This window comes from Leopardus geoffroyi, chromosome X, assembly GCF_018350155.1.
Source record: "Leopardus geoffroyi isolate Oge1 chromosome X, O.geoffroyi_Oge1_pat1.0, whole genome shotgun sequence".
Taxonomy (NCBI): Eukaryota; Metazoa; Chordata; class Mammalia; order Carnivora; family Felidae; genus Leopardus; species Leopardus geoffroyi.
Genome location: NC_059343.1, coordinates 82,976,990 through 83,004,285, shown reverse-complemented (window position 1 = coordinate 83,004,285; position 27,296 = coordinate 82,976,990). Strand labels below are relative to the sequence as shown.

Here is a 27,296-nt window from a genome sequence, read left to right as displayed (position 1 = left end):
AGTTCAAGACAGATCTCTCCACTTGGTCCAAGGCACCTGGACCCTTCCCCCACCCCCAACCCCCAAGCAGGAGTGACCAGCTCTTGGTCACAAACCATCATCCCTAGTCTGCTCACAGAAATCTGTCCTGGAGACCTGAAAGTTCACCATTAAAATAAAACCAGCACAGTAGCTGGAGGAACCCTTAGGATGTTGAGGCAGACCAATAGTGAGGACACAATTTCTGTTCTGCCACGGACTTGGCTGAGAAATCCTGGGAAATGGACATAACCCTTGTGAGCCTAATATTCGTGGTCTGACAAGGGACTGTGGATACAGTCATCATGGGGTTTCTGTGAGGAGGTCAAAGAAATCTAATGAGTCTGCCCAACATTGAGCAAATGTTGGTTGCCACAGGGCAAGTGTTCATTTACTTCCCATCCTGTTCTTTCCCTACCATAGCAGGGATGGAATTGCCATGTGATCAGTGGCCTAGCAATGTTGTAGGCAGAATTCCAAACTGACACAGGAAGTAGCCATGTGAACACACATGATGTCATAAAGGATACTCACGACCATTTCTCCATGGGAGGATCAGTTGGTACTTGGTGGAGCTTGAGGGGTAACTCAGGCAGCCTGGGTGAGAGATACCAACTGATTTGTGACACTCCTGTTATTGCCTTTGATTCTGGCAGAGTGATGGCAAGACGGGGATCGTGCTGAGATGCAAACCTTCAGTAAGTGGATATGCATGTGCGTGTGTGCACGTGGTCCCTCTGGCTATTTTTTTGTAATGTTTATTTATTTTTGAGAGACAGAGAGACAGAGCACGAGCAGGGGAGGGGCAGAAAGAGAGGGAGACACAGAATCTGAAGCAGGCTCCAGGCTCCGAGCTGTCAGTGCAGAGCCCAACGCGGGGCTCCAACTCACCAACCGTGAGATCATGACCTGAGTCGAAGTTGGATGCTTAACCAACTGAGCCACCCAGTCGCCCCTTCTCTGACTTTTTAATCATGTGCCCACTGTCCTGTGAGATTCTCAAAACAAGGCTATGCCCGAGATTGCTCTGGTCTGAATCACCTTGATGAGGGAGGCCTCTGTCCCTGTTTAGGCACTCAACTTAGCTGGTCGGTCTGGGGATTGCTGTAGCTGTTAGCTAGCTCACTTTTACACTTTCCCATTGTCGATGTTATTTCTGAAGTAATGTCACTTCTCAAAAATGACTCTGATGCCCCCATACACCATACGTTGACCACAGGCCCTTATTCCTCCTTTTAATATTTAAATTTTTCCTTTAATTGGTGGATTTTCAGGAAAACCGGTTGGTTTCCTGCCATTCTCCAAGTGTCATTAATAAGGTTCCTCTTTGTTGTTGTTATTGTTTAGTATCATTATGAACTCATGGTCTTTTAACATGTTGATGACATCAAACCATTGTTACATTGTTTTGAGCAGAGGAGTCAAATGATTTGACTTATGCTCTGCTGCTGGTGACCTGGACCTGGAAGGCAGTATAATCCAGGAGACAGATAGATGTTGGTGTCTTGGCCAGGGTGGTGGTAATAATGGTGGTGGTAAGAAGTGGCTAGATTCTGGATGTACTGGAGAGAGGGGGTGAAAGAATTTCCTGATCTCTTAGATATGGAGTGTGAGAGAGAGAGCACTCCAGGTTGCTTTCAAGTTTTGAGAACTGAGCCATTGGCATTTCTGGGTCAAATGCTCTATCCATGTTTAATTCCACTTCCAGTGCCACACAGGAAAAGTCCCAAAGGTTGTGAGTAGCAGGATTGTCTTGACATCAAGGCCACAGAGTGAAAGCAATGACTTCCCAGAGGAGTAAATCTGAGGCCTGGTCGTAATCACTACATCAGGGAGCAATCAGCAGTGAACAGATTTTTACTCATAATCGTGCCCTGAGACAGCATGGAGTAATTGAGGTACAAAATGTACAACACACAAACCAAGAGAGCCTTAAATATTAGAATCCAAAAGGAAGCTGGTTTCTACCAGTCTGGTTACCTTAATCCTCCCCCTACTGCCCACCCAAACCACTAGTATTATTATCTGCTGGTACAGTGTTTGAGTTTAACATGGTACAAGTAAAATACCCTTAGTGAATCCACTGTGGGAGAGGGAACTGGGACTGATATTTCTGTAGATGCCAGAAAACTCCCAAATCTATAATTTACGTGGTGAATGATATATGTTGGCAGGGAGTATTTGTGGGGGAAGGGGTGAACATCAATACAACAACTAGGGGTGAATACAAGGTGAAATACCACCAAGACATGGTCTAAGTATACCTGTGGCTACAATGTCCGATAAAGTAGGCATCAGAGCAAAGAAAATTGATAAGAGACAGAAAGAGGCTTCACATAATGATAAAAGGATCAATCCACTGGGGAGTCATCATGATCCTAAAAGTGTACGAACCAAACAACAGAGCCTCAAAGTACATGAAGCAAAGCCTGATAGAGCTGAAAGAAGAAATAACCATGTATGTAATTATAGTTGGGGGCCTTCAACACCCCCCCACTCAGCAAGGTATAAAATTACTAGAGACAAAACCAGCAAGGATATAGGACATCTGAATAACATAATAAGTTAACAGGATCTATATTACATAAATAGGGCACTCCACACAATGACAGCAGAGTTCATTTCCCCCCCAAATCAATGTAACATTCATCAAGCTAGATCATCTTCTAGACCACCAAACAAACCTCCACAAATTTTAGAAGAATTGAAACCACACAGGGTGCATTATCTGACTATAATGAACCTAAATTGGAAATCAATAATAGAAGGAAAAAAAGAAGAATCCCTACACACTTGGAAATGGTAGTTGACTTATCATTCCAGTTTGTCATTTATTTTTTTTAATTTTTTTTAACGTTTTATTTATTTTTGAGACAGAGAGAGACAGAGCATGAACGGGGGAGGGTCAGAGAGAGAGGGAGACACAGAATCTGAAACAGGCTCCAGGCTTTGAGCTGTCAGCACAGAGCCCGACGCAGGGCTCAAACTCACAGACTGTGAGATCATGACCTGAGCTGAAGTCGGACACTCAACCGACTGAGCCACCAAGTCGCCCCTCCAGTTTGTCTTTTAGATCCTTGTTATAGAGGAGCTGAGTTTAGGAAAAGTTGTCTCTTGAGCTGAAGGTATTTCAGGCTGGGCAAAAAGAAAGCTTACTCTGGATATTTCAAACTGAGTATTGTTGACAGCAAGTCTGGAGGGAGAGGGACAACTTAGGAGGCTGTTACGTCAGTCTCACCTGACATTAAAGCTTGTACTACACCAGCAAAGGAAATGCAGCTTGCTGATTGTCAGTGGGTTCAGTTTGGTGGCTGATTATATTTGGGAAGTGGGAGAGAGATTGCCTTTGTGGTATTGGTGTGGTTGTTAAGCCTGAGAGCAGGGACAATTCAGATGTCTTCCTGATGTATGGCTGGTTTCCAATCTAACTCATGGATGTACACATCTCTGTTGTTTTCTTGCCTTGTTTGTTTGCTTTTTTAAAAATAAATCCTGTATCATTCTTTAAAAGGTTCAATACAGTTTCCGCTTCCCCTGCTCATCCTCGGTCATGTCCTCCTCCTCCCCCAAGATTCCTCCCCTGATAGTGCCATCTGTCCAATAAGGCTTTCCTATCCAGACAAGCAGAGGAGTTTCCTTTCTGGGGTTTGTGGGATTGGACCCTTAGGGCAGGTTGACATTTTGCTTGCCCTACCATGGTGTTAGCCTAAGATGTGGTACATGGTACGTGGACCACTGGTGTGTCTTCAAACTTGTATTTTTGTTCCCCTTTTGAGAACCCAATAGTGGTGGTAGTTCACATCAAGGACGAAAGAAAGTTTGGAGTTCGTTCCGAGGTAATTTTGGCAAGAGGAATCCCCATGATGAACGGGATGGATATGACCCTCAGCTTTCACAGCACCAGGAGGAGGATGGAACTGTGATGACAAGGGATATCCAGGAGTACCCCCAAGTAAGACAGTAAGTGACCAGGCAGCCTGGTTTGCATGTAGCAGCCCCTGGGACTATGCAACCCTTTCACTCCCCTTTGGTCTTTTTCTTCTCTCACTGGAAAACTGAAGAACGCTAGAAGTGGAATAATGTTTGAGCAATCCTACTTGTAGTCCTGGTGACAGAGAGGTGAGAGTGTATAGACGAAGACTTTCTTAGCATTTATGGCCACCCTCCCTCTCTCCACTTACCCTCTGCAGCACTCCCTATAGCACCCGACACAACAAGAGGAGAGCAAAATGGCATAATGAAGGCCATATCCATATTACTGTGTGGAGAGATAGAAAACTTCTGAAGAGACAAATGGGGGAGAATACAGAAGATGGAACCCCAGGGAGCTGGTTCAAGATCACTGTGAGTGTCTTGGCAAGATCTGCATTAGATAGAATATCCTGGAATCCTACAAAAGGAAGACCACATTAAACAACCTTACATCAATTATTTGGAGGAGAGCTTTCCAATGGAGAGAAAGAGGGTTTAGGAAATCCATATTTCACACAAAAATAAGAAATAATGCTAGTGGTCCCTTCTTTAGAAGCCCTGTACAGCTCAGTAGAGGGTTGGAAAAGAACACCATTGGGTCTGTTTTCCAGCTTTAATTCCAGGTTGTCTCTCCTCACTCCCATCCCTTCTTTTCATCTCTAGATTCCCTATGGGGGAAAGTATGACAAGACATGGCTAGTGAATTCAATCCAGAGCCATTGCAGTGTCCCCTTCACTCCAGTGGATGTAAGGGAGGATGGTGAAGCCAGATGAGTGGACAAAGGGAAGTGGGGGGGGGGACTGGGAGGAGCCCACTGAGCAGGAAGACTCTATCCTTCAAAATTATTGTTGCCTCCCTCTCCTGTAGTTTCACTACGTGAAAAACCAGGCTCGGTTCTTTGTCCAGAATGCCAGCATTGCCTCTGCATTGAAAGATGTCAGCTACAAGATATGTGATGAGGAGAGCCAAAAGGTATGTGTTGAGGGCATTACCTGTACCTAGTCCCCGGGGTGGGAGGAAAGGCCAGGGGCTGGTGGTCTTCTTTGGAAGCAGAGTTATTGGTGCTTACCCGAGCACCTCACCTTCCTGCAGATATCGATCTTTGTCAATCCCTCTAATGTACCCTACTCTGTGCGGTATAAGTTGAAGCCAGAAGAAATGAAGCAGCTAAAGGTAGTGCAGACTCAAGGCCCGTTGCATGCCCACACCCAGACCCACCTCCTCTTCCTCCAGCCCCCAATTTCCCTATCCCTACCAGAGCCTCAGAGTGGCTTTCTCTGCCTTTCTCTGCAGCTGACCATGCACAAACGCTATGATGTCTCCCATGAAGCTCTTGACCTCCAGAGTCTCCGCTTTGACCCAGGTACAGTTGATAGCAGTAATGCTAGGGCAGGTGAGGGCACAGGGATCTGCCTGGGAGGGAGACTGAGGGATGGTAACGTGGGGAGGGGTTGATGCTGGCCCTGGACCCCTCTCAGCCTTCTGTTTGCCTCCTCTTGGCTTCCTGAAGACTTGGTGGGCCATGATATTGATATAATCCTGAATCGAAGAAACTGCATGGCTGCCACCCTGCAGATCATTGAAGAGAATTTCCCTGAGGTAAGGCCTTAGTCCCAGTGCTGTTATCAATAGTAGGGGGTGGAACTCATGAGGTGGAGGACAGATTTGTCTCTGAGGCCCTAGATAGTAACTGTCACTCTAACTCTTCTTCACCAAAAGCTGTTGTCCTTGAACTTGAGCAACAACAAACTGTACCAGCTGGATGGCCTGTCTGACATTATACAGATGGTCCCCACAGTCAAGATCCTGAACCTCTCCAAAAATGAGGTGGGAAGAGGGAGCCAGATCAAAGTTGGGGGTGACGGTGGGTGGTAGTGCTCATCCGAGTGATGACAGTAGGCAAGAGAAGGTACCTATGTAGAAGGGTGGGGGCTGGGGGTGCAAGGGCCCGCGTGTCTCTCTTTCCCTGGGACTCCTTCCCAGCTTCCTTCCCATATTTCTCAGCTGACCTTGGTGTGGGAGTTAAACAAGATGAAAGGGCTGATGCTTGAGGAACTTTGGCTAGACGGGAACCCCTTGTGCGACACCTTCCCAGACCAGTCCACCTACATAAGGTTAGTGTGAACCCCTCTCACCCTGCCTGGGAACCTTTGCCCCCTGGGAGCCTGAACTGTCCCTGAGAACGTATGTATGCAGGAAGCTGCAACCCTGGTCCTCTGGAAGGACCTGAGGCTCCACCTTCTCCTCTCTATGTGTCCCTCATCTGTAAGGAATTTCCTTCCTCTGACCTGCTCACCTGTTTCCTGTTCTGGGGTCTGTTTCCACCTCTCTGCATTCAGCATTCATTAGCATGCCCTCCAAGCATGTTCTCTAGGAAAAAGGGCTTCTCCTCCTTACCAGGGCCAGGAGTGATCAACCTTGAGCCAGATTCTGGTGCCCTGGACTGAGAAGGTTCCTCCAGCCCAGGGCATCAGGCTGAGACAAGCCTTCCTACTTCCTGCTGAGATGGCACTTCCCTCCCTGGTTCTGAGAGGAGACCTCCTTCCCTTGCTCCAGAATGGTTCCCCCTCAAATCTCAGGCTGCCGTGGTGGCTTTCCTGCCCTATGCTGAGGGCCGAGGCTGTGAATGGCTGCCATGATGAAATCCATTCCTCTGACCCAATGCCAGGAGCTTGGCCTTCCTTGGGAGAAACCAGAGTTCCCTGAGTCAAGGGGCCTGAGACTGCCAATGAGCAGAGGCTTCCTGAAGCAGGAATGGAAGGCAGAGAGCAGAGGTGCTTGAGGAGACAGAAGGACAGGACTCTCAGAGGCACTGCCCCCTCCTCACCCACCGCCCCCCAACACGTCACATCATCCTGGCTGTTCCTTCAGAGGAGCCCTGGGTAGCCCAGCACAAGTATGAATCCTCAGGCTGGGAACTGACTGAGACAGGCACAGGTGCACAGGTGCCATCAGAAGGGAAGATGGTGGTCATAAGAGGGGGGCCACAGGCTCTCAGCCCCATGCTGACCTGGGGCCTGACCCTCTACTCCTTCTGGGGAAGGTGTCCTGCCCCCGTGGCTGCCTCGTTCCCCATGGCCAGGTCAAGCTGAGTTCACACAGGTGACAAAGTTTCAACCAGCATCCAATGGGCCCCCAGCCCAAAACCTGCATGTTTTCCATCTCTACCTCAGCTGCCAGGGCCAGCCAGAGCAGATGAAGGAAAGGGCTGCAGCTGGGGAGCCATTTCCCCCTTCTTCTCTCTTCCTCCCTGGCCCCCACCACCATAGTAGAGGTTTTTTTTTTTTATCCTTTCCCTTTGCTTTGCTTTCTCTTCCTCCCCTGTCTCTACTCCCCTATGTCTCTGTCCCCCCTCCCCTCCTACCTTCACCCTATCTTCTGTTTTCCTCCTCCTCTCTCTCCCTCCCTGCCACCTGGATCTTGACTCACTGACTTCCCTGCCTCAGCATCTCGGGTCATCCCTGGGGGTGTCGTGGTCCTGAGGAATGCTGGGACCTTAGTGAGGTAGCAGAGCCCTGCGCTCCCACCCCATTCCCTCTTTTCTCCGGAGCCTTCAGTGGGAACCTGGAGGAAGGAAGGGAGGTAGGGAAGGGAAGGTAGACGTGGACCCTGGACTCCAAAGGTTGCTTCTTGGGTCACTGAAGAAGGGAGTGAGGGCAGTCTAGGTGGGAGCTACCCAGTGGAAAGGAGAAGGAGAGGAGGTAGGGGGGAAGGGAAGGAGGCAGGCTTTGCAATCCTGACCTATCAGTCACTTCTTTCTATTTTGGGTTTTGGACAGTGCCATCAAGGATTGTTTTCCTAAGTTGTTACGTCTGGTAAGTGCCTACATTCATCATTGTCTTTTACTAACATTGATCACCTCCACACCTACCCTCAAGCCCTTTGGGTCTTACCTAGATTATATGTTTGTGTCATATCCTTACCCATTTTAGGGGACCAGGACTCCTGTAAAAGACATGAGTATACTCTCTGGAAAAAATGTCCACAAACATGTGTGTGTACACACACACACACACACACACACACACGCACGCACACACACATTGCATATAATAATAGAGACTTCCAGGACCTCATGATGAAGACGCCCACTGTAATCTTGTTCATGTAAATTCCAGTGCCCTTTCAGAGCTGACCTCTTACCCTCACCCTCTCTTGGGCTCATCTTTTCAACCCTGAACATCCAGGGCCACCTCCCTGGGCTCCACTGCTGACTTCCTCTTCCCCTCTCCAGGATGGCCAGGAGTTATCCCCACCAGTTACTTTTGATATTGACACACCCTACTTAATAAAGCCCTGCAAGGTGAGGAAAAATGATCAAATGACATTTGGAGTATTGAGAGGGAAGCTTTATCAGCCACATAGTCTCAAAAGTCTTTTGATTCCAGGAAAGCTACAAAGGATCTGAGATACTGAAGAGTCTAGTCTTGCAATTCCTGCAGCAGTAAGTACATCTGGGAATCTAGGGAAGTGGAAGGCTAGGATAGGTGAGGCCACCCAAGCTCAGGACTGCTGACTGCGTCTTCAAAATCTCACTTTGGGTCCAGACCACAGAGACAGACTGTCCTTATTACTCCCCCACAGGTACTACTTGATGTACGACTCTGGAGACCACCAGGGTCTCCTCGGTGCTTACCATCATGAGGCCTGCTTCTCCCTGACCATTCCCTTCAACCCGGAGGACCAAGCCCCGTGAGTAGCAAAGCTCAGACTCTGCTTCTGGGACATGTGGCTCCCCAGTGGACACAGGGCAGCTCCTAGAAACACCCACACTGGCCAGACCATCACTTCCTATTCCTCTTTTTTTCTCCTAGAAGCAGCTTGTGTGGGTACTTCAAGGAAAGCAGGAATATGAAGAAGCTCAAGGACCCCTGTGCGTGTGATGGGGGAAGATTGGGCAGGGAAAGGGGATGTGAAGGAGTAATTATAGGGCCCAGGGTGTGGCAAGCCCTGACCTTCGCTTGCTTCTCCTCCTCCCGTAGGCCTGTGGGTTCAGCTGCTGAAGCATACAAAACGTGACATTGTGTGCTCCCTCGGTATGCTGCCCAAAACTCAGCATGACCTCAGCTCCTTTGTGGTGGACATGTGGTTCCAGACGGTGAGCACCTGCTTCCTCTCAAGGGCAGTCCTAGAAATCCACAGTTGGGTAGGAAGTTTAGGTGACTTAGCACATGGGCTCTTCCCTTTTAGGAGATGATGCTCTGCTTCTCTGTCAATGGGGTGTTCAAGGAAGGTGAGTGTGTGTAGAGCCCCTTTCCAGATGCCTCAGTGCTCCCTCCCCGCTGGCTGAACTCCCTCTGATAACTCTCCTAGCTTCCCTGACCCCTTTCCTTCCATTCCTATTCCCGCTGTGTTCTCCTGCCTCCACTCTGCCCCCAAGCCAACCTGGTCTGAGCTGGGTCTATGCCTGTATGCTCCACACAGCTTTGGCACTAGGGACAGTCTGTGGAGTTTGATAGCTGTCATCTCAGATCCTTACTCTGAGAACTACATGGGGCAGTTACTTAACCTCTAAGTTTCCTTGTTTGCAAAATGGGGTTAATAATACCCACCTCTCGGGCAGCTGCGGAAAATGAATCAAGTGAACTTGTGAAGAGTTTGTCACAGCACCTGTGACATAGTAGAGGCCCTATCACTGGGAGCAGATTGCTCCTACTGTTGCCATCTCCATACCAGACACCATGGATCCCAATGAACAATTGTCCCTCCCAGCATGAGTATCAAGGCATACCCTGACTGGAGAACACTGTGTGAGCATGTGAAGCATGTGTGACTCTAAGGGAGTATTGTTGTTTGTTGTTGAAGTGGAAGGAAGATCTCAGGGTTCTGTTCGTGCCTTCACCCGGACCTTCATTGTTACCCCTGCCAGCAATTCCAGGTGAGTACTATGTTATAGGTGGGAATGCCATCCCAGCCCAGGCCCAGGGGTGTAGGAGCATGGTGGTGTAGACATCTTGGTTTTCTCAGTATTGTGGAAAGCCAACAGGTAGATATCCAAGGAGCAGTCTAGTCTGGTGGTTAAGAGCATGGGCGCTGGAGTTAGAGCACTGAGTTCTCTTCCTGACCCCAGCATTCTCTAGGTGTGTATGACCTTGGTTAAGTCACATGACCTCTCTGTGACTCATTGCCTTCCCTGAAAAATGGAGATTAGACTGTCCACTCCCTTGGGCTATTGTAAGGGATAAATGTGAGTGTAAACTCATCCCTGGGCTGCAGGGTAAGTGCATATCTACTGAGGCTGGTAGATAGTCTCTGCAAAAGTGGTCTCTTTGGGAGGGGTAGAGGTACCAGCCAAGCAATCTGGAGGACAGGCACAGTAGGGGTATGGAAGGAATCTGGTTGCTGAGTGGCAGTGGGAGTGAGATCATTGTTAGGGATGTGGAGTTGTACATCCATTCAGTTGCCTGAGGGCACATTTTCCCTCCAGTATATGCATCGTGAATGATGAGCTGTTTGTGAGAGAGGCCACCCCCAGTGAGACTCAGAGTGCGTTCTCCATCCGAGTGCCTACACCCACCTCCAGCTCCATGCCCACCCTCTCCCAGGAGCAGCAGGAAATGGTGCAGGCTTTCTCCACTCAGTCTGGGATGAAACTCGAGTGGTCTCAGAAGTGAGTGTTGGGTGTGTATGGGAATAAGGGTGGGTTAGACAGCAACTTGGGGAGGGGGGAGGCAGTGAATCAAAGAAACTCACAGGAAATTTGGGAAAATAACTTTTTGGAGAGTTAGCTTCCAAAAGAAAAAAAAAAGTGGACCCATGGAAAAGGAATAATACTATTATACATGTGAAGAGTTTAAAAACAGTATAATGCTCAATGAGATTGTCTTATATATGGAAAATCTGAAAGAATCCACCAAAAAAATTACTAGAACTAATACACAAACTCAGCAGGGTTGCAGGATAAAAGGCCAATATACAAAACTCATTTGTATTTCTATGTACTTTCAATGAGGAGTCCAAAAATGAAATTAAGAAAACAAGCCCATTCACAATAGCATCAAAGTAGTAAAATACATGGGAACAAATGTAACAAAAGAAGCACAAATCTTATATTCCTAAATTTATAAAACGTTGTTGAAAAAAATTAAATAAATGAAAAGACACCCCATTTCCATGGGGTTGGAATATTGCTAAATATCTTAATATTGTTAAGATGGCAGTAATAGCTAGAGAAATCTACAGATTCAACACAATGCCTGTCAAAATCCTTCTTTGCAAAAATTGACAAGGTTATCCTAAAGTTCATATGTAAGTGTGCCAAAACAATCTTGAAAGAGAAGAACAAAGTTAGAGGATTCACACTTCCCAATTTCAAAACTTGCTACAAAGCTATAGTAATCAAGACTATGTGGTGCTGGCAGATGGACAGTACATGAATCAATGGAGTAGAATGGAGAGTCCACAAATAAACCCTCACATTTATGGCCAATTGACTGTCAAATGAAAGTTTTGGAAAAAAATCTGGTAGGAAGAAAAATAGTCTTTTCAGCAAATGGTGCTGGGACAACTGGATAGAAATATGCACAACAATGAATTTTGACCCCCTGATTCACATCATGTACAAACATAGCCTATAAATGGATGAAAGATCTAAAGGTAAGAGCTAAAACTATAAAAATCTTGGAAGAAAACATAGGTGTAAGTCATCATAGATTAGGCAAGTGTTTCTTATATATGACACCAAAAGCACAAGCAATCAAAGAAAAAAATAGATACATTGGACTTTATCAAAATTAAATGCTGTTGTGCACCAATGGACACTATCAAAAGAGTAAAAATCCCACCAACAGAGCGAGAGAAAATATTTGCCAATCACATATCTGACAAGAATATATGAAGAACCCTTGCAGCTCAACAATAAAAGGACAAACAACCCAATTTAAAAAGTGGAAAAAGGGTCTTAATAGACATTTCTCCAAAGAAGATATACAAGGGGCCAACAAGCACATGAAACACCTCTCAACACCATTAGTCATTAAGGAAATGCAGAGTAAAAACCACAGTGAGGGAGGAGCCAAGATGGCAGAACAGCATGGAAGTTTTTTGTGTGTCTTGCGTCCATGAAATACAGCCAGACCAATACTAAACCATCCTACACACCTAGAAAACTGATTGGAGGATTAATGCAACAATCTGCACAACCTGAACCAAAGAATTCAGCAGGTACATGGCGCGGAGAGGTGAATTTGGGGAGCAAGAAGCTGCAGAGGGTAGGGAATGGCTTTTGCAGGTGAAGAGAGGATGGAGACTGGGGAGGGGGGGAGGAGAATATGGGAAAAGTACCCCTCCCCGAAAGCAGCTGGAGAGAAAGTGGAAAATTGGAAAGAGCCGCAGGGACTAAACTAAAAAGGGAGAAAGAAGAAAGGAGAGGGTTTAAATTGCATTAAGATTGTAAACAAGGGGAGTTCAAAGTCTGCAACTCTTCAGCTCGATACCTGGTGGTGCTCTGGTGGGAAGGGCGAATCCCCAGGAACAGAGTGGGGTCCGGGAGGTTCTCGGTCCACACGGGGAAAAGAGGTTCCACTGCTGGAAGGACATTTGGTAGAGACAGTTTGAAGCCATCTGGTCCCAGCAGACTGCAGAAAATGGCCACATTTGCTGGTGCTGGAACAAGGTCATTAAGGGTGAAGCCTGGTGCCAGATGTGTGTTGTGATTTTCCATAATTCCTGAAACGCTGCTGCTACACTATCTCGCAAGCTTTTCCTGGGGCATGCTGGCACCTGGCCACAGTCTTGGGGCACTGGCAGCAGCAGGGTCCAGCAAGAGTTCCTAGGTGCAGCCAAAATTCGGCCATTGCTTGGTGAGACCCTCCTGCAGAGGAGCAGAATGGGTCAAAGCCACAGTCCTTCAGAAGTAAGGGGCCGGGGAAAACAGCCGCATCTGAGACAAAACTCAGGAGAGAGGTACTGCCTGGGGCCTGGTCACGGAGAGTGAAAAAGCCAGGAGTGGATGAAAGCTGAAGACAGAGGATGGGTGCACGATTCCTGATCCAAGAGAACAGACTGGGTAGCTGGGTGGCGCCATTTTCACCGCTCCCGCACATGCGAATACACACCTACAAGCGCCACAACAATCCACCCCAGTAGGCTAGCAGAGCCATCTAGTGGAAAGCGGAGCTGTTACACTGAACTCGCCCAACTGGGCCAACCTCGCTCTTCAAGAACACAAGTCTCACCGCTGGCTTAGTTAATGGACTATAAAGCGCTACATAGACTGACTTCTAGGGGAAAACAAAGTAATTTCAGTCCTACTTCAATCTATTAGGTTTATCTATTCAATTTTGTTCCTTTTTTTCCTCCTTTACACTTTTTTTTCTTTTTCTTGAATACGGAAAGAGAAAAAAATCATTTTTATTTTCAATTTTTATAAAAAATATTTTTCTTTAATTTTTATTACTATATTTTTTACTTCTGTGTAATTTTTTTCAAATTCTATTTTACTTCCATCATTTTATTTTAGTCTACTTCAGTGTATTCACTTTTTCAAATTTTCAAAAAAAAATCCTTTTATTTTTTTCTTTCTTTTTCTTTTTTTCTCTTTTTCGTTTCTTTTCTTTTTCTTGAATGCAGAGAGAAAAAATTGTATTTTACTTTCAATTTCTATCAAAATATTTTATTTAATTTTTTTACTATATTTTTTGATTTGTGTATTTTTTTCAAATTCTATTTTAATTCCATCATTTTATTTTAGTCTACTACAGTGTATTCACTTTTTCAAATTTTGAAATGATTTCCTTTTTATCTGTTTTATCTTTTTTCTCTTTTTAGTTTCGTCTGTTTTTTCTTGAATACAGAAAAATAAAAAAAACCATATTTATTTTAATTTTTATTAAAAATATTTTTCTTTAATTTTTTCTGCTATATTCTTTACTTTTGTGTATATTTTTTCAAATTATATTTTACCCCCATCATCTATTTTAGTCTATTTCAGTGTATTCACTTTTTTTTCAAATTTTCAAAAGATTTCCTTTTTTTTTCTCCCCCCCAACCCTTTTTTTCCCTGATAATCTGTCAAACCACTTTCAACACCCAGACCAAAACACACCTAGGATCTAGAATCATTTGTTCAATTTGTGTGTGTGTGTGTCTGTGTGTTTAATTTTTAATTTTAATATTTTTAATTTTTTTTAAACTTTAATATTTCTACCTCATTAATTCCTTTTCTCCCTTCAAAATGACAAAATGAAGGAATTAACCCCAAAATAAAGAGCATGAAGAAACGATAGCCAGGGATGTAACCAACACAGATACAAGCAAGATGTCGGAACCAGAATTTAGAATCATGATAATAAGAATACTAGCTGGAGGCGAAAATAGATTAGAATCCCTTTCTGCAGAGATAAAAGAAGTAAAAAATGGCCAGAATGAAATTAAAAATGCTATAACTAAGCTGCAATAAAGGATGGATGCAGCAGAGGCAAGGATGGATGAGGCAGAACAGAGAATCAGCGATATAGAGGACAAACTTACAGAGAATAATGAAGCAGAAAAAAAGAGTGATATTAAGGCAAAAAAGCACGATTTAAGGATTAGAGAAATCAGTGACTCATTAAAAAGGAGCAACATCAGAATCATGGGGGTCCCAGAAGAGGAAGAGAGAGAAATAGGGCTGGAAGGGTTATGTGAGCAAATCATAGCAGAAAACTTTCTTAACCTGGAGAAAGACACAGGCATCAAAATCCAGGAAGCACAGGGGACCCCCATTAGATTCAACAAAAACCGACCATCAACAAGGCGTATCATGGTCAAATTCACAAAATACTCAGGCAAGGAGAGAATCATGAAAGCAGCAAGGGAAAAAAAGTCCCTAACCTACAAGGGAACACAGATCAGATTTGCAGCAGCCCTATCCACAGAAGCTTGGCAGGTCAGAAAGGAGTGGCAGGATATATTCAGTGTGCTGAATCAGAAAAATATGCAGCCAAGAATTCTCCATCCAGCAAGGCTGTCATTCAAAATAGAAGGAGAGATAAAAAGTTTACCAGACAAACAAAAATTAAAGCAGTTTGTGACCACTAAACCAGCCCTGCAAGAAATTTTAAGGGGGACTCTCTGAGGGGAGAAAAGATGAAAATATATCTATCTATATCTATATATATATCTATATCTATATCTATATTGATAGATAGGTAGATAGATACCAAAAGCAACAAAGATTAGAAAGGACCAGAGAACACCAGCAGAAACTCCAACTCTACAAGCTTCATAATGGCAATAAATTCATATCTTTCAGTACTCGCTGTAGACGTCAATGGACTCAATGCTCCAATCAAAAACATAGGGTAACAGAATAGATAAGAAAACAAGATCCATCTATATGCTGTTTACAAGAGACCTACTTTAGACCTAAAGACACCTTCAGATTGAAAATAAGGGGATGGAGAACCATCTATCATGCTAATGGTCAATAAAAGAAAGCCGGAGTAGCCATACTTATATCAGACAATCTAGACTTTAAAATTAAGACTGTATCAAGAGATGCAGAAGGGCATTATATCATAATCAAGGGGTCTATCCACCAAGAAGACCCAACTATTGTAAAGATTTATGTGCCAAATGTGGATGCACCCAAATATATAAATCAATTAATCACAAACATCAAGAAACTCATCGATAGTAATACCATAATAGTAGGAGACTTCAACACCCCACTCACAGAAATGGACAGATCATCTAATCAAAAAATCAACAAGGAAACAATGGCTTTGAATGACACATTGGACCACATGGACTTAAAAGATATATTCAGAATATGTCATCCTAAAGCAGCAGAATATACTTTCTCCTCCAGTGCACATGGAATGTTCTCCAGAATAGACCACACACTGGGACACAAATCAGCCCTCAGTGAGTATAAACAGATTGAGATCATACCGTGCATATTTTTAGACCACAATGCTATGAAACTCGAAATCAACCACAAGAAAAAATTTGGAAAGGGAAAAAATACTTGGAGACTGAAGAACATCCTAGTAAAGAACGAATGGGCTAACCAAGCAGTTAAAGAGGAAATTAAAAAGTATATGTAAGTCAATGAAAATGATAACACCACAACCCAAAACCTCTGGGATGCAGCAAGGGCAGTCATAAGAGGAAACTATATAGCAATCCAGGCCTTCCGAAAGAAGGAAGAAAGATCTCAGATACACAACCTAACCTCACACCTTAAGGCTCTGGAAAAAGTAACAACAAATAAAATGCAAAACCAGGAGAAGACAGGAAATAATAAAGATTAGAGCAGGAATTAATGCTATCGAAACCAAAAACACAGTAGAAGAGATCAATGAAACCAGAAGCTGGTTTGCTGAAAGAATTAACAAAATTGAGAAACCACTAGCCATTTTGATCAAAAAGAAAAAAAAAGGAAAGGACCCAAATAAATAAAATCAAGAATAAATGAGGAGAGATCACAACCAACACAACAGACATAAAAACAATAATAAAAGAACATTATGAGCAATTATATGCCAATAAAATGGGTAATCTGGAAGAAATGGACAAATTCCTAGAAACATATACACTACCAAAACTGAAGCAGGAAGAAATAGAAAATTTGAACAGACCCATAACCAGTAAGGAAATCGAATTAGTAATCAAAAAATCTGCCAAAAAAACAAGAGTCCAGGGCCAGATGGCTTTCCAGGGGAATTCTACCAAACATTTAAGGAAGAGTTAACACCTATTCAGTTGAAACTGTTCCAAAAAAAAAAAAAAAAAAAAGAAAGAAAGAAATGGAAGGAAAACTTCCAAACTCTTTCTATGAAGCCAGCATTACCTTGATTCCAAAACCAGACAGAGAGCCCACTAACAAGGAGAACTATAGACCAGTTTCCCTGACGAACATGGATGCAAAAATCCTCAAAAAGATATTAGCCAACCGGCTCCAACAATACATTAAAAAAAAATTATTCACCACGACCAAGCGGGATTTATACCTGGGATGCAGGGCTGGTTCAATATCCACAAAACAGTTAACGTGATTCATCACATCAATAAAAGAAAGGACAAGAACCATATGATCCTCTCAGTAGATGCAGAGAAAGTATGTGAAAAAATACAGCATCCTTTCTTGATAAAAACCTTCAAGAAAGTAGGGATAGAAGGAGCATACCTCGAGATCATAAAAGCCATATATGAATGACCCAATGCTAATATCATCCTCAATGGGGAATAACTGAGAGCTTTCCCCCTAAAGTCAGGAACAAGACAAGGATGTCCACTCTCACCACTGTTATTCAAAATAGTATTGGAAGTCTTAACCTCTGCAATCAGACAACACAAAGAAACAAAAGGCATCCAAATCGGCCAGGAGGAGGCCAAACTTTCACTCTTTGCAGATGACATGATACTCTATATGGAAAACCCAAAAGATTCCACCAAAAACCTCTAGAATTGATTCATGAATTCAGCAAAGTTTCAGGATATAAAATCAACGCACAGAAATCGGTTGCATTCCTATACACCAACAACGAAGTGACAGAAAGAGAAATCAAAGAATCGATCCCATTTACAGTTGCACAAAAAAACATAAAATACTTAGGGATAAATCTAACCAAAGAGGTGAAAATTCTATACACTGAAAACTATAGAAAGCTGATGAAAGAAATTGAAGAAGACACAAAAAAATGGAGACAGATTTCAAGCTCCTGGGTAGGAAGAGCAAATATTGTTAAAATGTCGATACTACCCAAAGCAATCTATGTATTCAATGCAATCCCTACCAAAGTAACACCAGCATTCCTCACAGAGCTAGAACAAATAATCCTTAAATTTGTATGGAACCAGAAAAGACCCCGAATAGCCAAAGTGGCCCTGGAAAAGAAAACCAAAGCAGGAGGCATCACAATCCCAGACTTCAAGCTATACTACAAAGCTGTAATCATCAAGACAGTATGGCACTGGCACAAGAACAGACACTCAGATCAATGGAACAGAATAGAGAGCCCAGAAATGGACCCACAAACGTATGGCAAACTAATCTTTGACAAAGCAGGAAAGAATATCCAATGGAATAAAGACAGTCTCTTCAGCAAGTGGTGCTGGGAAAACTGGACAGCGACATGCAGAAGAATGAACCTGGACCACTTTCTTACACCATACACAAAAATAAACTCAAAATGGATGAAGGACCTCCATGTAAGACAGGAAGCCATCAAAATCCTCGAGGAGAAAGCAGGCAGAAACCTCTTTGAACTTGGCCACAGCAACTTCTTACTCAACACATTCCTGGAGGCAAGGAAAACAAAAGCAAAAATGAATTACTGGGACCTCATCAAAATAAACACCTTCTGCACAGTGAAGGAAACAATCAGCAAAACTAAAAGGCAACTGACAGGATGGGAGAAGATATTTGCAAATGACACATCAGATGAAGGGTTAGTATCCAAAATCTATAAAGAACTTATCCAACTCAACACCCAAAAAACAAATAATCCAGTGAAGAAATGAGCAAAAGTCATGAATAGACACTTCTCCAAAGAAGACATCCAGATGGCCAACCAACACATGAAAAAATGCTCAACATCACTCATCATCAGGGAAATACAAACCACAACCACCATGAGATACTACCTTATACCTGTCAGAGTCGCTAACATTAACAACTCAGGCAACAACAGATGTTGGTGAGGATGCAGAGAAAGAGGATCTCTTTTGAATTGCTGGTGGGAATGCAAGCTGGTGCAGCCACTCTGGAAAACAGTATGGAGGTTCCTCAAAAAGCTAAAAATAGAACTACTCTATGACCCAGCAATTGCACCACAAGGCATTTATCCACGGGATAGAGGTGTGCTATTTCAAAGGGACACATGCACCCCCATGTTTATAGCAGCACTATCAACAATAACCAAAGTATGGAAAGAGCCCAAATGTCCATCGATGGATGAATGGATAAAGAAGATGTGGTATATGTATACAATGGAGTATTACTTGGCAATCAAAAAGAATGAAATCTTGCCATTTGCAACTACGTGGATGGAACTGAAGGGTATTATGCTAAGTGAAATTAGTCAGTCAGAGAAAGACAAAACTCATATGACTTCACCCATATGAGGACCTGAAGAGACAAAACAGATGAACATAAGGGAAGGGAAACAAAAATAATATAAAAACAGGGATGGGGAGGAACAGGGAAGAGGGTGGCATAGGAGGACGCTGGGCTCACCGCGCGTCCTGCTGATCATTTAGATTCCACCTACACCTGCCTAAATAACCCAGAAAACCACCAGAGGATTAGCAGAAAGGAGTCTCTGGAGCCAAGCACAGACGAGAGGCCCACGGAAGAGGGTAGGAAGGGAGGCGAGGCGGAGCGCGCTCCACAGACTGGCGGGAGGGAGCCGGGGCGGAGGGGCGGCCCGGCGGCCAAGCAGAGCCCCAAGTCTGGCTTGCAAAAGCAGAGGGGCCAGACGGAGTGTGTTTCGAAAGCAAGCGGGACTTAGCATCTGAGAGGTCATAAGTTAACAGCTCTGCTCGGAAACCGGGAAGGCTGGAGAACAAAGGGAGGGAGAGTTGCTGAGCCCCGGGATGACAGAGCTCAGTTTGGCGGGGAACAAAGGCACTAGCCAGCACCATCTCCCTCCCCCATCCCCCAGCCAAAATCCCAAAGGGAACCAGTTCCTGCCAGGGAACTTGCTTGGCCGCGCAAACATCCAACTCTGTGCTTCTGCGGAGTCTCCCCTCTGGCAGTGGGTCTGACTCCCTCCCACTGCCACAGGGCCCCTCCTGAAGTGGATCACCTAAGGAGAAGCGAGCTAAGCCTGCCCCTCCTGCCCCCATGCACCTTGCCTACCCACCCCATCTAATACACCAGATCCCCAGCACCACAAGCCTGGCAGTGTGCACATTGCCCAGACAGGCCATGCCACCCCACAGTGAATCCCATCCCTAGGAGAGGGGAAGAGAAGGCACACACCAGTCTGACTGTGGCCCCAGCGTGGGCTGGGGGCAGACATCAGGGCTGACTTCCGCCCCGCCCACGGACTCCAGTTATACACCACAGCACAGGGAAAGTGCCCTGCAGGTCCGCACCACTCCAGGGACTATCCAAAATGACCAAACGGAAGAATTCCCCTCAAAAGAATCTCCAGGAAATAACAACAGCTAATGAACTGATGAAAGAGGATTTAAATAATATAACAGAAAGTGAATTTAGAACAATAGTCATAAAATTAATTGCTGGGCTTGAAAACAGTATAGAGGACAGCAGAGAATCTCTTCCTACAGAGATCAAGGGTCTAAGGAACAGTCAGGAGGAGCTGAAAAACGCTTTAAACGAGATGCAGAATTAAATGGAAACGTCCACGGCTCGGATTGAAGAGGCAGAGGAGAGAATAGGTGAACTAGAAGATAAAATTATGGAAAAAGAGGAAACTGAGAAAAAGAGAGATTAAAAAATCCAGGAGTATGAAGGGAAAATTAGAGAACTAAGTGATACACTAAAAAGAAATAATCTATGCATAATTGGTAATCCAGAGGAGGAAGAGAGAGGGAAAGGTGCTGAAGGGGTACTGGAAGAAATAATAGCTGAGAACTTCCCTGAACTGGGGAAGGAAAAAGGCATTGAAATCCAAGAGGCACAGAAAACTCCCTTCAGACGTAACTTGAATCGATCTTCTGCACGACATATCATAGTGAAACTGGCAAAATATAAGGATAAAGAGAAAATTCTGAAAGCAGCAAGGGATAAACGTGCCCTAACATATAAAGGGAGACCTATAAGACTCGTGACTGATCTCTCTTTTGAAACTTGGCAAGCCAGAAAGGCGTGGCAGGAGATCTTCAATGTGTTGAACAGAAAAAATATGCAGCCGAGAATCCTTTATCCAGCAAATCTGTCATTTAGAATAGAAGGAGAAATAAAGGTCTTCCCAAACAAACAAAAACTGAAGGAATTTGTCACCACTAAACCAGCCCTACAAGAGATCCTAAGGGAAATCCTGTGAGACAAAGTACCAGAGACATCGCTACAAGCATAAAACATACAGACATCACAATGACTCTAAACCCGTATCTCTATAATAACACTGAATGTAAATGGATTAAATGCGCCAACCAAAAGACATAGGGTATCAGAATGGAAAAAAAAAATCTATCTATTTGCTGTCTACAAGAGACTCATTTTAGACCTGAGGACACCTTTAGATTGAGAGTGAGGGGATGGAGAACTATGTATCATGCTACTGGAAGCCAAAAGAAAGCTGGAGTAGCCATACTTATAGCAGACAAACTAGACTTTAAATTAAAAGCTGTAACAAGAGATGAAGAAGGGCATTACATAATAATCACAGGGTCTATCCATCAGGAAGAGCTAACAGTTATAAATGTCTATGTGCCAAATACCGGAGCCCCCAAATATATAAAACAATTACTCATAAACATAAGCAAGCTTATTGATAAGAATGTGGTCATTGCAGGGGACTTTAACACTCCACTTACAGAAATGGATAGATCATCTAGACACACAGTCAGTAAAGAAACAAGGGCCCTGAATGAGACATTGGATCAGATGGACTTGACAGATATATTTAGAACTCTGCATCCCAAAGCAACAGAATATACTTTCTTCTCAAGTGCACATGGAAAATTCTCCAAGAGAGATCACATACTGGGTCACAAAACAGCCCTTCATAAGTTCACAAGAATTGAAATCATACCATGCATACTTTCAGACCACAATGCTATGAAGCTTGAAATCAACCACAGAAAAAAGTCTGGAAAACTTCCAAAAGCATGGAGGTTAAAGAACACCCTACTAAAGAATCAGTGGGTCAACCAGGAAATTAGAGAGGAAATTAGAAAATATATGGAAACAAACGAAAATGCAAATACAACAATCCAAACGCTTTGGGATGCAGCGAAGGCAGTCCTGAAAGGAAAATACATTGCAATCCAGGCCTATCCCCAGAAACAAGAAAAATCCCAAATACAAAATCTAACAGCACACCTAAAGGAAATAGAAGCAGAGCAGCAAAGACACCCCAAACCCAGCAGAAGAAGAAAAATAATAAAGATCAGAGCATAAATAAACAATATAGAATCTAAAAAAAAACTGTAGAGCAGATCAACGAAACCAAGAGTTGATTTTTTGAAATAATAAACAAAATTGACAAACCTCTAGCCAGGCTTCTCAAAAAGAAAAGGGAGATGACCCAAATAGATAAAATCATGAATGAAAATGGAATTATTACAACCAATCCCTCAGAAATACAAACAATTATCAGGGAATACTATGAAAAATTATATGCCAACAAATTGGACAACCTGGAAGAAATGGACAAATTCCTAAACGCCCACACTCTTCCAAAACTCAATCAGGAGGAAATAGAAAGCTTGAACAGACCCATAACCAGCGAAGAAATTGAATCAGCCATCAAAAATCTCCCAACAAATAAGAGTCCAGGACCAGATGGCTTCCCAGGGGAGTTCTACCAGACATTTAAAGCAGAGATAATACCTATCCTTTTCATGCTATTCCAAGAAATAGAAAGGGAAGTAAAACTTCCAGACTCATTCTATGAAGCCAGTATTACTTTGATTCCCAAACCAGACAGAGACCCAGTAAAATAGAGAACTACAGCCCAATATCCCTGATGAATGTGGATGCAAAAATTCTCAATAAGATACTAGCAAATTGAATTCAACAGCATATAAAAAGAATGATTCACCATGATCAAGTGGGATTCATTCCTGGGATGCAGGGCTGGTTCAACATTCGCAAATCAATCAACGTGATACATCACATTAATAACAGAAAAGATAAGAACCATATGATCCTGTCAATCGATGCAGGAAAGGCCTTTGACAAAATTCAGCACCTTTCTTAATAAAAACCCTTGAGAAAGTCGGGATAGAAGGAACATACTTAAACATCATCAAAGCCATTTATGAAAAGCCCACAGCTAACATCACCCTCAATGGGGAAAAACTGAGAGCTTTTTCCCTGAGATCAGGAACACGACAGGGATGCCCACTCTCACCGCTGTTGTTTAACAGAGTGTTGGAAGTTCTAGCATCAGCACTCAGACAACAAAAGGAAATCAAAGGCATCCAAATTGGCAAAGAGGAAGTCAAGCTTTCGCTTTTGGCAGATGACATGATACTATACATGGAAAATCCGATAGACTCCACCAAATGTCTGCTAGAACTGATACATGAATTCAGCAAAGTTGCAGGATACAAAATCAATGTACAGAAATCAGTTGCATTCTTATACACTAACAATGAAGGAAGAGAAAAACAAATAAAGAAACTGATCCCATTCACAATTGCACCAAGAAGCATAAAATACCTAGGAATAAATCTAACCAAAGATGTAAAAGATCTGTATGCTGAAGACTATAGAAAGCTTATGAAGGTAGTTGAAGAAGATATAAAGAAATGGAAAGACATTTCCTGCTCATGGATTGAAAGAATAAATATTGTCAAAATGTCAATACTACCCAAAGCTATCTACACATTCAATGCAATCCCAATCAAAATTGCACCAGCATTCTTCTCGAAACTAGAACAAGCCATCCTAAAATTCATATGGAACCACAAAAGGCCCCGAATAGCCAAAGGAATTTTGAAGAAGAAGACCAAAGCAGGAGGTATCACAATCCCAGACTTTAGCCTCTACTACAAAGCTGTCATCATCAAGACAGCATGGTATTGGCACAAAAACAGACACAGAGACCAATGGAATAGAATAGAAACCCCAGAACTAGACCCACAAACGTATGGCCAACTCTTCTTTGACAAAGCAGGAAAGAACATCCAATGGAAAAAAGACAGTCTTTTTAACACATGGTGCTGGGAGAACTGGACAGCAACATGCAGAAGGTTGAAACTAGACCACTTTCTCGCACCATTCACAAAAATAAACTCAAAATGGATAAAGGACCTGAATGTGAGACAGGAAACCATCAAAACCTTAGAGGAGAAAGCAGGAAAAGACCTCTCTGACCTCAGCCGTAGCAATCTCTTACTCGACACATCCCCAAAGGCAAGGGAATTAAAAGCAAAAATGAATTACTGGGACCTTATGAAGATAAAAAGCTTCTGCACAGCAAAGGAAACAACCAACAAAACTGAAAGGCAACCAACGGAATGGGAAAAGATATTTGCAAATGACATATCAGACAAAGGGCTAGTATTCAAAATCTATAAAGAGCTCACCAAACTCCACACCCAAAAAACAAATAACCCAGTGAAGAAATGGGCAGAAAACATGAATAAACACTTCTCTAAAGAAGACATGTGGATGGCCAACAGGCACATGAAAAGATGCTCAACGTCCCTCCTTTTCAGGGAAATACAAATCAAAACCACAGTCAGATATCACCTCACGCCAGTCAGAGTGGCCAAAATGAACAAATCAGGAGACTATAGCTGCTGGAAAGGATGTGGAGAAACGCGAACCCTCTTGCACTGTTGGTGGGAATGCAAACTGGTGCAGCCACTCTGGAAAACAGTGTGGAGGTTCCTCAGAAAATTAAAAATTGACCTACCCTATGACCCAGCAATAGCACTGCTAGGAATTTATCCAAGGGATACAGGAGTGCTGATGCATAGGGGCACTTGTACCCCAATGTTTATAGCAGCACTCTCAACAATAGTCAAATTATGGAAAGAGCCTAAATGTCCATCAACTGATGAGTGGATAAAGAAATTGTGGTATATATACATAATGGAGTACTACAAGGCAATGAGAAAGAACGAAATATGGCCCTTTGTAGCAACGTGGATGGAACTGGAAAGTGTTATGCTAAGTGAAATAAGCCATACAGAGAAAGACAGATACCATATGTTTTCACTCTTATGTGGATCCTGAGAAACTTAACAGAAACCCATGGGGGAGGGGAAGGAAAAAAAAGAGGTTAGAGTAGGAGAGAGCAAAAGCATAAGAGACTCTTAAAAACTGAGAACTGGGGGTTGATGGGGGGTGGGAAGGTGGGAAGGGTGGGTGATGGGTATTGAGGAGGGCACCTTTTGGGATGAGCACTGGGTGTTGTATGGAAACCAATTCGACAATAAATTTCATATATTGAAAAAAAAAAACGGAGTGGGACAAAACAGAAGAGACTCATAAATATGGAGAACAAACTGTGGGTTACGGGAGGGGTTGTGTGAGGGGGGATGGGCTAAATGGGTAAGGGGAACTAAGGAATCTACTCCTGAAGTCATTGTTGCACTATATGCTAACTGATTTGGATGCAAATTTTAAAAAATAAAAAAATTAAACTAAAAAAAAACACAGTGAGTTACTACTTCACACCCACTAGAATGGCTTTAATCAATAAACGAGTGATAACAAGTGTCAGTGAGGATGTGCAGCAATCGGAGTTCTCATATATTTGTTTGTGAGAATGAGAAATGGAGCAGTGGTTGGGGAAAACATTTTGACAGTTCCCCAAAACGTTAAATATGGAGTTACCGTATGACCCAGCAATTCCACTCCTAAGGATGTACCAGGAGAAGTGAAAACATATGTTCACTCTAAAACTTGTATGGGAATGTTCATAGCAGCATTGTTAATTATAGCCAAAAGGCAGAAACAACCCAAATGTCCTTTAGCTGATGAATGGATAAATAATTCTGGTATGTCCATATGGTAGAATATTATTCAGTCATAAAAAGGAATACAGTTCTGATATATGCCATGACATGGATGAACCTTGAAAACATTATGCTAAGTGAAAGAAGCAAGCATCAAATGGTCACATAGTGTGTGATTCCATCTATATGAAATGTCCAGCATAGGCAAATCTACAGGGACCAAAAGCAGATTAGTGGTTTCCAAGGCCTGGGGAAAGGGGAGGAATAGCGAGTCATGTCTAATGTCTAGGGAGTTTCTTTTTGAGGAGATAAAATTATTTGGGAATTAGATAGTGGTGATGGTTGAGCAATCTTGTGGATATACTAAGAAAACACCGAATTGCACGCTTTAAAATGTTATGTGCACCGGGGCGCCTGGGTGGCTCAGTCAGTTGAGAGCCCAACTTCGGCTCAGGTCATGATCTCACGATTCGTGGGTTCGAGCCCCACATCGGGCTCTGTGCTGACAGCTCAGAGCCTGGAGCCTACTTCCGATTCTGTGTCTCCTTCTCTCTCTGCCCCTCCCCTGCTCGTGCTCTGTCTCTCTCTCAAAAATAAATAAACATTAAGACAATTTTAAAAATGGTATGTGCATAAAAATAATAATAACAAAATGGTATGTGCATTATAGTTCAATAAAAATGATTGGAAACTTGTACTTTTAAAATTTCCATCTATCCTCTTGAATGTTTTTCTTTATCAATGTATATTAAGCTCCTGTGTTCTTGAATGTTTTTCTTTATCAAAATATATTAAGTTCCTGTGTTCTTTTGGAGAACTCCAATATTCTGTTTTGAAGTCTAATGGGCATGACATTTTGTGTCAGATGTGATAGACATTTTCACTAGGTCTTTCTTCATCATTACACATAGTGCTCATACTGGTGGTACATGAATACCAGCAAAAAGGTGGCATATATTTAGCGTCGCATGGTCAGCGTCTCTGTACTGTGGTACTAATGGAAGTCATCTGTCCTCCCACTCCAGGTGCCTTCAGGACAACGAGTGGAACTACACCAGAGCTGGTCAGGTCTTCACTATGCTCAAGGTGAGGTCTGGGATCCATTAAGTGGGTTACAGATGGGTGCTTCTGGGACTTCAGGAAGGCCAAGAAGGTGGAGGCTGGGTGGTCTGGGAATGAAACTCTGTGATCTGGTTCTTCTGACGTCCCAACTCCTTCCCTCCAGAACGAGGGCAAGGTCCCAGAGGAGGCCTTCAAACAAATCGCCTAGAAGAAGCCTTGGATGTCCACATCATCTTGGTTGTCTTTTATCCAGCCTGAGGCCATGCCCATGACTGGGGATGGAGGCCAGGCTGACCAAGAAGCCAAAGTTACCTTTGGCTAGCAGGCCAGGTAACATAACCACCTGAAGTATTAGTTGTTCTGTGTATTTCCCCCACTCATGATTGCTGTTTATCTTCATAATAAAGAATGATGCTGCACGTTGTATGATGTGTGTCCTGGATCACTCTTCCCCTGCCCTGACCATGAGGCAATGGGTCCAGGACTGAGAGGCCCTGCTGTCTCCTCCACATTATGCACACTGGCAGTCCCCTGACAGTACACCAGGCTTGACTTCATAGGTAGTGTTTCAATAAATTCTGATGAAAAGGGACACACACTGCTTTCAGGGATTGGCCTTTGGAAACAGTGTGGCTCAGTCAGATGCTCTACCTGGAGGCATGCAGAAGCAGCCATGTGACCTGGAACAACAGGGGCTTTGCAAGGGTTG

At 43.4% G+C, this 27,296-nt stretch overlaps 1 protein-coding gene across 1 annotated transcript; it reads left to right on the top strand.

Moving 5' to 3' along the window:
* The first annotated feature begins 566 nt into the window (after nucleotides 1–566).
* On the top strand, nucleotides 567–27,013 carry LOC123594096 (nuclear RNA export factor 2-like). Its single transcript, XM_045470715.1, has 21 exons — nucleotides 567–716; nucleotides 3,795–3,978; nucleotides 4,209–4,362; nucleotides 4,654–4,737; nucleotides 4,859–4,963; nucleotides 5,084–5,164; nucleotides 5,285–5,354; nucleotides 5,502–5,590; nucleotides 5,711–5,818; nucleotides 5,996–6,105; nucleotides 7,770–7,806; nucleotides 8,226–8,294; nucleotides 8,380–8,435; nucleotides 8,576–8,683; nucleotides 8,806–8,864; nucleotides 8,974–9,089; nucleotides 9,182–9,224; nucleotides 9,797–9,869; nucleotides 10,419–10,601; nucleotides 26,551–26,611; nucleotides 26,751–27,013. The coding sequence occupies exons 1-21, from the start codon at nucleotides 704–706 to the stop codon at nucleotides 26,793–26,795; spliced, it is 1,848 nt and encodes a 615-aa protein (XP_045326671.1). The 5' UTR covers nucleotides 567–703; the 3' UTR covers nucleotides 26,796–27,013.
* The last annotated feature ends 283 nt before the right edge of the window (nucleotides 27,014–27,296 follow it).